This window comes from Vidua macroura, chromosome 17, assembly GCF_024509145.1.
Source record: "Vidua macroura isolate BioBank_ID:100142 chromosome 17, ASM2450914v1, whole genome shotgun sequence".
NCBI classification, from domain to species: domain Eukaryota; kingdom Metazoa; phylum Chordata; class Aves; order Passeriformes; family Viduidae; genus Vidua; species Vidua macroura.
Window position 1 is genome coordinate 1,777,669 of NC_071587.1, and position 8,209 is coordinate 1,785,877.

The 8,209-nt window shown below is 54.7% G+C and overlaps 1 protein-coding gene across 1 annotated transcript; it reads left to right on the forward strand.

The window, feature by feature from the left end:
• Positions 1-2,765: 2,765 nt before the first annotated feature.
• On the forward strand, positions 2,766-6,832 carry LOC128816066 (uncharacterized). The gene is made up of 6 exons (XM_053993322.1): positions 2,766-2,840; positions 2,964-3,103; positions 3,959-4,120; positions 4,439-4,528; positions 4,815-5,792; positions 6,614-6,832. The coding sequence occupies exons 2-6, from the start codon at positions 3,008-3,010 to the stop codon at positions 6,830-6,832; spliced, it is 1,545 nt and encodes a 514-aa protein (XP_053849297.1). The 5' UTR covers positions 2,766-2,840; positions 2,964-3,007.
• The last annotated feature ends 1,377 nt before the right edge of the window (positions 6,833-8,209 follow it).

The following is an 8,209-nucleotide window of genomic DNA, read 5'->3' on the forward strand; positions in this document are numbered from 1 at the left end:
CTTTGAATTTTCCAGTTCAGGAAGGCTCCTGCCTTCCTTAACAGACACCTGTCTTTTCAAACCAGACAGGTACCTGTATTATAGCTAGCAAAGAAATAGTATAGATTACGAGTCAATGTAATTTACCACTGAATTGATGATGGTGTTCACAGAGTCCTTTCACTCAACCCTTGAAGGAATAACTGCAAGGCGGCATCCCAGCTCTGGGTAGAGACCCCCACATATTTCCAGGGAATGTGCAGAAAACTTCAGCTTTTTGCAAGTTTGATGTAGCTTTCATAGTTTGTAAAACAGAGTGTTTGTCAGTCACAACTTGCAGCTTATCTCTCCACATCTCGCTTCCACAGCAAGATGTTTACTGTCAGCTACAAGTGTCACTTCTATGGCGCCTGACGAGACAAGGGGTCTTTAGAGAGTTATCCCACCAATTAGCAAGAACAAGCAATAGATAAGCTCTCGTGGCAGGGGAGATGCCCTGCCACACCAGGGCACTCTGCTGCACCTTGCTCGGTTTCTTACGGGCAGAGCCCAGCGGATGCACGGCCTGGGCTCTGCTCCAGCTCTCAGGCAGCCCTGTTGTTAAGGAAACTTCCCTGTCTGAGCATCCCCGAGGCACTCTGGCACTCACACTCCCATCACAAGACTGTTCCTGCTGGGACCAAATCCCCTTTGCAGTGGGCGGCTCAGGTGAGCCGAAGGGTGCCCCCATTGACTCCCTGCACTCCCCCCACTGTCACACAGTCAGACCAGGTTTCCCACAGCGGAGTCTCACCTATCTCATTCCACAAAACAATTTATTTGCAGTGCAGGAACACAGAAATAGCTCGAGCTGGTGCCTCCAGAGAGGGACCTTGAACCCCTGGGCTGTTACGCCTTCACAGTCCGAGCACAGCAAAGTGTCAGATCTTCCTCCCGAGGCTTGGCATCTGCCCTGTCTCTGAGTGGCCACTGACCTGGCTGTGCCACAGGTCCTTGGGCTCTTTGTCCTGCCAAGGGTCAGCAGGTCATGGGCTCTTCCCTCGGGCTCCTGCCAGCCAGAGCTCAGCCTGGAGCTGGCACTGCAGCTGCACCCCGAGCTACCTGCACCAGGTGTATTCCTCGGCACCTGTGCTTTGCAGCTGCCCAGGAACTGCACACAGGACCTCCTGCTCGGCCTCGGGGACCGCACGCTGGAGCTGCTGGAGCTGCCTGAGCACTGCCCCAGGTGCGGGTGTGGGTGAACGTGCTGCGGGGCTCACGGCCCTCGTGGCTGAGCAGGACATGTGGCCCAGGGGAGCTGGGGCACAGCCGATGCTGCTGCTCCCCTGGCCAAGCTGGAGAAGAGCTGCAGCTGGAGCGTGTGCCAGAAACTGCTCTGGGAGCAGAGGAACACCGTCCCTGGGCTGTGCCCCTCGCTGTTTCCCAAGAGCCCCGTGGTGATCAATCACTGCACCTCCAACAGATTGTTCTGCCTGTCTCTTGCCTTTGTGCAAAGAGCGAGGCTGGCAGGGCTCTGCGGTGTAAAAGCTGCCCCAAGGAACCAGGCAGGCTGGAGGAACGGGCACCAGAGACCTCGCCAAATCCAGCCAAGAAGGGGTAGGAAGGGACAATGTCACCAAACAGGAAAAAAGAAACTTATCCAATACCAATTTGATGTGAATAAGCAGACACTTCTTTATTCAGGTGCTGGGAACACAGGGATAACTCCTCTGGAAATGTGTTCCACTTAACAAACAAAACCCATCCATTTTATTTACTTTTTCTGCTGAATGATCAATATGTGCCTTCTTTTACATACTATGCATACTATGCCCACTCTTAAATTTAACCTTTACATTGATTGGTTCTAATAGTTAATAACTTCATCGATATTCTTATTCTAAAACAATCATTGCTCATCTCTCCTGAGGTCTACGGACTGGAATCCTTAATCTTAAAATCAAGATGGGAAGGATAGTGGGTCTCCAAGCAGTGTTACTGGTGAGCGTGACTGCAACAGAAGGGTCCAGTAACTTCTACGGTTACATTCCAAACACAGCACTCCTGACATTTCTATACCTTATATTTCACAACTGTCTACTTATAATCATAGCTAACCCTTTTATATTATCTGATTGATCAAAGCATTCATAACAAGAGCAGACAGGAACAGCAGAAGCCAGGGCAGGAGAGACTGGGAAGGCAGCAGAGAGGTGTCTGGGCTGAAGGGGATCCTGAGGAAAGGGGAGGAGAAGGCTTTCCCTCAGCCTGTGCTTCTCTTCTCTTTCTCAAAACATGACCAAGGAATCTCATGTTGGCAGGGATGGGCCAAATATCCAGTTTGCTGCAATTTCCCCAGCTGTGGCTGCTTGGCCATGACAGGGAAGAAGGTCTAAAAAGGGAAAGGAGGAAAAGCAGCCCCCAAACTGGGCATCTTTGGAGTGGCAATTCCTCCCGTTCCTTCCTGTTGGTGAGGAAGCTTTGCCTGACAGAATGACACAACAGGGGAGGGGGGAAGGGGCCCATGGGCAGGAGCTCTCACAGCTGGGTCACGCAGAGGGGGGGTGGCCCACAGGGCTGTCCAAAGGGGCCTCCAGGTGGGCCCCCCTCCCCCAGGTGTGGTGGGCAGTTTCCGTGTGATGCAATGTCAGCGCGGTGATGTGACAATGCAGTGATGTCACATCACCATGATGTAACAGTGCCCCATCGCTGGGAGACCTCTGGAGCACGAGGAGTCAGCGTGGGATCGCAGCACCACGAGAGCTCTTGGAAGGAGCTGTGGAGCTCCATCTCACTGCTGGTGTTCTGCCAAAAGGCAGAGGCACTGCTGAGTGCACTGGGAATTACGGGGAGGAAAGCAGTGGGCTGATAGAGCTTAGCCGGTGAGCCTGGGGCTTGGGGGTCTGCTCTAGGCCTAAGGACCCTCAAGATGCTCAGCTCCTTCTCTTACACCTGCTGTGCAGGAGGCTTATTGAGCTATTGCCCAAGTGTCTGTGTCTTCACAGATTGGCCCTGGAACTCCACACCGGGAGACTGAGCCACCAGGCTGATGAATTCTGACCTGCTGGACCTCCCACTTGGAGTCAAGATCTATGTGCAGCCCAAGTCCAACTCTGTCTTCTGCAGGGGAAAGCTGGGGGAAAAGGTAAAGGAAGTGAAAGAGCACAGAAAAGCTCTCCTCTTTCATGGGGTCCCCATCATGCACAGAAGTTCTTGTGGCCACGTCCTCTGCAGCAGGAGCTGCAGCCCTACAGTCAGGCAGGGCTGGGCAGCAGAGGCAAGCTCCAGGCTCCCTGGAACACAGAGAAGAAGCACTTGTCAGTCTCCTCACTGGTTTCTGGCACTCTGCATGTGTGTGGCCGGGCCCCTGCCTGCAGCAGGCAGCTCTGTTTGTCCTGGTGTCCTGGAGGGGCAATGGGCCCCTCCAGCTCATCCTGCCATGTCGAGCCAGGCTCTGGTGCACCTTTGAGGAAAACTCCAACCTTCTCCTGCTTATTCTGGTGGCATATTTGGAAGAGCTTGGGTTTCCCTGGTTGGGGAATGGATGCACTGTCCTCCTCCTCCTCCTCGTCCTCCAGCTTGCACTGCACCTTCCCAAGGCAGAGACTTGCCGGAGGCCAAGGCAGAGGCAGCTGGCACAGCCCTTGGGCCTGCCTAACCCGAGGAGACTGGTTTCATCCCCTCTCCACTGTCTGCATTTGAAGCACTGGGCCCGACCTTTTCAGTTGGAAGGTTCATTTGTGGGTGGGTCAGCAGTTCTTCCTGGTGGCCTAAGGTGTCTATTTGCTGCTGGGATTTGTCTTCTCTCCCTCAGCCCATCCCATCACAGCCCAGCCTTGCCCAGCACGGCCCCGCAGTCTTTCTGTGAGGGTCTCTGTGTCTTCAGAAAGATGGAGAAGAGTGTTGGTCTTCAAAGTACCTTGCTCTTTTCACAAGTACTGCATGGCACCTCTTTACTCCTCTCCTGCCTCCTTCATACTCTGGGAAATGTCTCTTACAGCTTCACTGGCAATGTCCTTCTTTCAATCTGGACGATCCCTACATGCATCACCTGAACCTGCAATACAACTGCCTGCATGACCCCCACCTTCAGGACTACCACAAGCGCAAGGACATCCTGTGGATGCTGAAGAAACAGGGCTTTGTCACCAGTGACAACAAGGTAGGTTTGGACATCAGGCTGATCAAGAACAGCCCTTGCTGCAGCCGCCTGCTGCTGCCAGAGGACAGAGCTGTGCGCTGGTGTCCCTGGGAGCAGCAGCAGCACCAACATCGCCCTGGCAAGCCCCAGTCCTGCCCTTCTCAGCCTGCCCCATGCTGCCTCTTCAGCCCTGGCTGGGGGGACACCAGTGGTCCCAACACCAGGGTATGGGGGGAGGGCTTGGGGGCAGCTCCTCTCCCGCTGGGGTCAGGCTGTTTTGGGGAAGGCTGACAGCATGGCTTGACAGTTTTGGGGGATTCTGCCCTCGTCCCTCCATAGGTGATTTGCACTGTGAAGGAGTTCAACGAGTACAGGCAGTACCTGACCAGGACCAAGCTGCAGTCAGAGCAGATCTTGAGGCAACAAGAGGTAGGCAAAGCGTTGTGTTCAGGGGCACAGGACTGTGCAAGGCTGTGCTGCTGGGCTGGGTGCTGTGGTGAGGAAAGGACTCCACAGCTGGGAGCTGAGCCAGCTGAGCTGGGCACGGGCAGCAGGGCCATGTGCAGGCACACCCTGTGCTGAGGGAAGCCCTTCTCTCCTGCCCTCCTGGCCTGGCTGAAGCAGAGCGCCAGCCTGGGCCCGCAGGAATCCTCAGCACGCAGGGGCTGAGTGCTTGTCCAGGCACCATGACCCACAACCTGGTGTCACCTTTCAGGAAGGGCTTCTGCCACTTTTGGCCAAATTAAAGGATGGTCCCAAACTGTCAGGAAGCACTGGCACTTCCTGCAGGGCACAGTGGCAGCTGCAGCCTCAGAAACCTTCCTGCCCACCTCCACAGAAGAGCAAAGAGACGCCCCTGAAATCAGGGAGATTCAGAAGAGTGAAAGTACCTTTAGACAAGGGCCAAACCCACTCCACAGCTGAGCTGGGTCAGGAAGATGCCAGCAAAGCCGATGGCTCCCAGAGGAAACCGGACAACACTGCTGACGGCCTCTTTAAAGCTGTCTTTGAGCAGCTGACCACAGCAGAAGCCCAGAAGCTCCAAGAGCTGGTTGAGACCATTGTGTACAAAGTGTTTACGAGGCTGAAGGTTCCTTGGGACCAGCGTGTCAATTTTTTAAGGAACACTGCTCAGGGGATCAGAGGAAGTGGTTTTGGCAGCTCCGTGAGAACAGAGCCTGCAGAGACACCTCTAGACCGCCAACAGGAAATAGAACTGGTGGCCAAGGAGCTTCTAGCGATGGTGTTGGAGATCTTGGGGGACCATCTGGAGTCCAGAGAAGCTTCTGAGTCAGGGAGGGCAGCCAGGCAGAAGGAGCAGCTTGTTGATGGAGGAGCCACCCAAGCAGACACATCCAAGGAAGCTGAAACAGACAGAGGACGTTTACACTCTTGCCTTGACTATCTCACCATCCAAGTTGTTAAGAATATTTGCTGCCTCTTGAAATCCATGGTAGCTTCTCAGTTTGGAGGAGACTCCAGCTGTGATTACACCGAAATCCTGAAACTTCCCAAGGGTAAGGTCTCCAACAGACAGATGCCACCAGGATTCCCTGGAGCATCTGAAGAACAGAGCCAGGAAGAAAGTGCAGGAGTAAAGCTGCCTGCCTTAGGACCACAGCTTCATGCAAAAGGGACTGGCTATGCTAAAACCATGGAGCCTGAGCATCCTGCAATGGTGAAAGGGAACTTGGTGAGAGAAAGGAACCCAACAACCTCAGGCAACACTTTGGACATAAGGAGCATGGCAAATTGGATCGTTCAGTCTGTATTAGGGCGGGTTGTTCGGCATAGGCGTGCACCAACCCCCAGACAGAATTTCCAGTGACCTGTCCCAAACCCAGCCACATGCCAAGGTGGACAGGAGAGCTGTGCTGCTGAGGACACTCTCCCCTCCTTGGGCCCACATTTTTCCCGACAGCCCATCCCTCCAGAGGGTCCAATGCCCCCTGCCAGAGCACGGCGCAGATCAGTGCACCCAAAGCTCGTCTGAGGCGAGCAAGGCGTGTGGCAGGAGAGCTGAAGGGCCTCTAGACAGCAAACTTCACACCCTTGTTCCATCAATAAAGAGTTTATTCATAAGGCCTTGCTTGTGATTCCTCCAAACCAGGACAAACTGCATCCATGCATTTTCCCTGTTCCCACATATCTCCCCCCCAGTCTGCTCCCACAACCTGTCCAGAAGCCCCCAGGATCTCCCAGGACCTCCCCAGAGCCACCCAAGACCCTCCCAGGACCATCTCCCCTCCTATATCTCCCACCCAGGACTCTGTACTACCCACATGCCTCCCATGTATCTCTTCCCAGCCCATCCAGGACTGCCTGAAACCCCTCAAGGAGTCCTCAGCTCCCTGTGCCTCTCATATCTCTCCCATGTCTCCCCTCCATGACACCCCCAGGACCCTGTACCCCCTGTATCCCCCCCATTTCTCCACCCATATCCCCACTCGGGACCCCCTAGCTTCCTGTATCCCCTCATATTCCCCCCATATCTCCCCCTGTTTCCCCTACCAGACCCCTGAAGGACCCCCTCAGCCCCCTCCAGATAGTCCAGATTCCTCTAGCCCTGCCCTAGGACTGGCCCAGGATGGCTTGTACCTGATGGTGGAGAGCCAGTGTCTCCCATATCTTCCCCCACAGAGCCCCCGGGATCCTCCCCAGATCCCCCCCAGCACTGGAGTGCCACCCACAGAGGATGAGGGTGTGGGAGGGGGGTGGAAGACCATGGAGTAGTGGTGGTGGGCAGGGGGCTTCCCCCTCCCCCAAGCCCCAACCACTCCCAAGGGCCCCCCCTCACAGCGGGAACTGGAACAGCTCTGAGGAGAAAACATCCTCAGATGTGCGGCCTGGGGAGGGGACCCCAAAATCTGGACTCTAAGAAGCTGGGACCCCTAAAGCCCCCACCCAGATGAGAGGAGAAAATGGCCTGAGCTGTGTGCTCCCCACCCAAAAATCAGGAGGGGCCCCAAAATCAACCTCCCCAGCCCCCTCCACACCTCTGAAGATATAGAGCAAGTCGCCCACCAGCCACCCCAGCCCTCCCATATCTCCCTTATTCCAAATTTCCTCCAGCCCCCGAGATCCCCTGAAGGTCTCCCAGCCCATTTAGCCCTGCCCAAAACTCCCCAGAGCTCCCCTCAGACTCCCTGAAGCTCCGCACCATCTCCAAACAAGTAGACCCAGTTGTCTCCTAGCGCTTCAAAACCGCCCAACCACCTGTCCCCAAATTCCTTCAGCACCTCCAACCCCTCCAGCCCCCCTCCATCCTGTAGAACCCCAAAACTTTCCCTAAACCCCCCTAGAACTCCCCTCAGGGCTCCTCCTGACCTCCAATCATGTAGATCTGCCAATCCCAGCCCCCAGACGCCACCATCTTGCCCCCATTCTGAATTTTCCCTGACTCCCCCAAACTCCCCAGGCCCCCTTGTCTTGTAGCTGCCCCAAATCCCCCTAGGATTCACCCAGGACCCCCCGAGCCCCCTCCCCACCTCCAAACACATTCATCTACCAGTGCAGCAAGGGTTGGGGGGGGGGGGGTCTCTGGGGAGGTTTTGGGGGTCTGGAGAAGGTGACACGGGAGTTTGGGGGGCTCTAATTAGCTTTAATTCCACTCTGGGGGGAGAAGTTGTTATAGATAGGTAATGTGATGGATTGGCTTTCGCAACTAAGGGATGAAAATTGTATATATGTTAAAAGAGATGTAGTTGTGTTATCGTAGTCTTGTTCTTTAGACATCCTCTGTTCTCCCCATGGTCCGCTTCCCCCCGCAGTATTGTTGCTGCCAGCCAGCCTTGGTTGTGAAAGTCTTGTGAAGGGAGGCCGTGTGCATGTGTCCCTTGCCTGGGATGGGAAAAGCTTGTTGCTAAGGGGCGCAGCACGACAACACCTCCCCTCCAGTCAAGTTGCAAGAAAGTCTCCACCAATGGATGGAGAAGAAGAGTTAACAGACAGACTATAGGAGGGGCCAGGATTGGCTGACACAACCCCCAGGAATATAAGTATTTTTAAGTGAGCACATGGCAGTTTAGTTCCATGCTCCCAGCTCTGCAATTTTTCTTTATTCAGTCTTGTGAGAAACAGAGTTGAAGGTAAAGAATTTTTTGTAAAGTT

Bases quoted from the DNA above. Each gene is read 5' to 3' on its own strand.
- LOC128816066 (XM_053993322.1), top strand. From the start codon at position 3,008: ATGAATTCTGACCTGCTGGACCTCCCACTTGGAGTCAAGATCTATGTG. The intron at 3,104-3,958 runs GTAAAGGAAGTG...TGTCTCTTACAG, and splicing joins GGGGAAAGCTGGGGGAAAAG to CTTCACTGGCAATGTCCTTC. The intron at 4,529-4,814 runs GTAGGCAAAGCG...GTCACCTTTCAG, and splicing joins AGATCTTGAGGCAACAAGAG to GAAGGGCTTCTGCCACTTTT.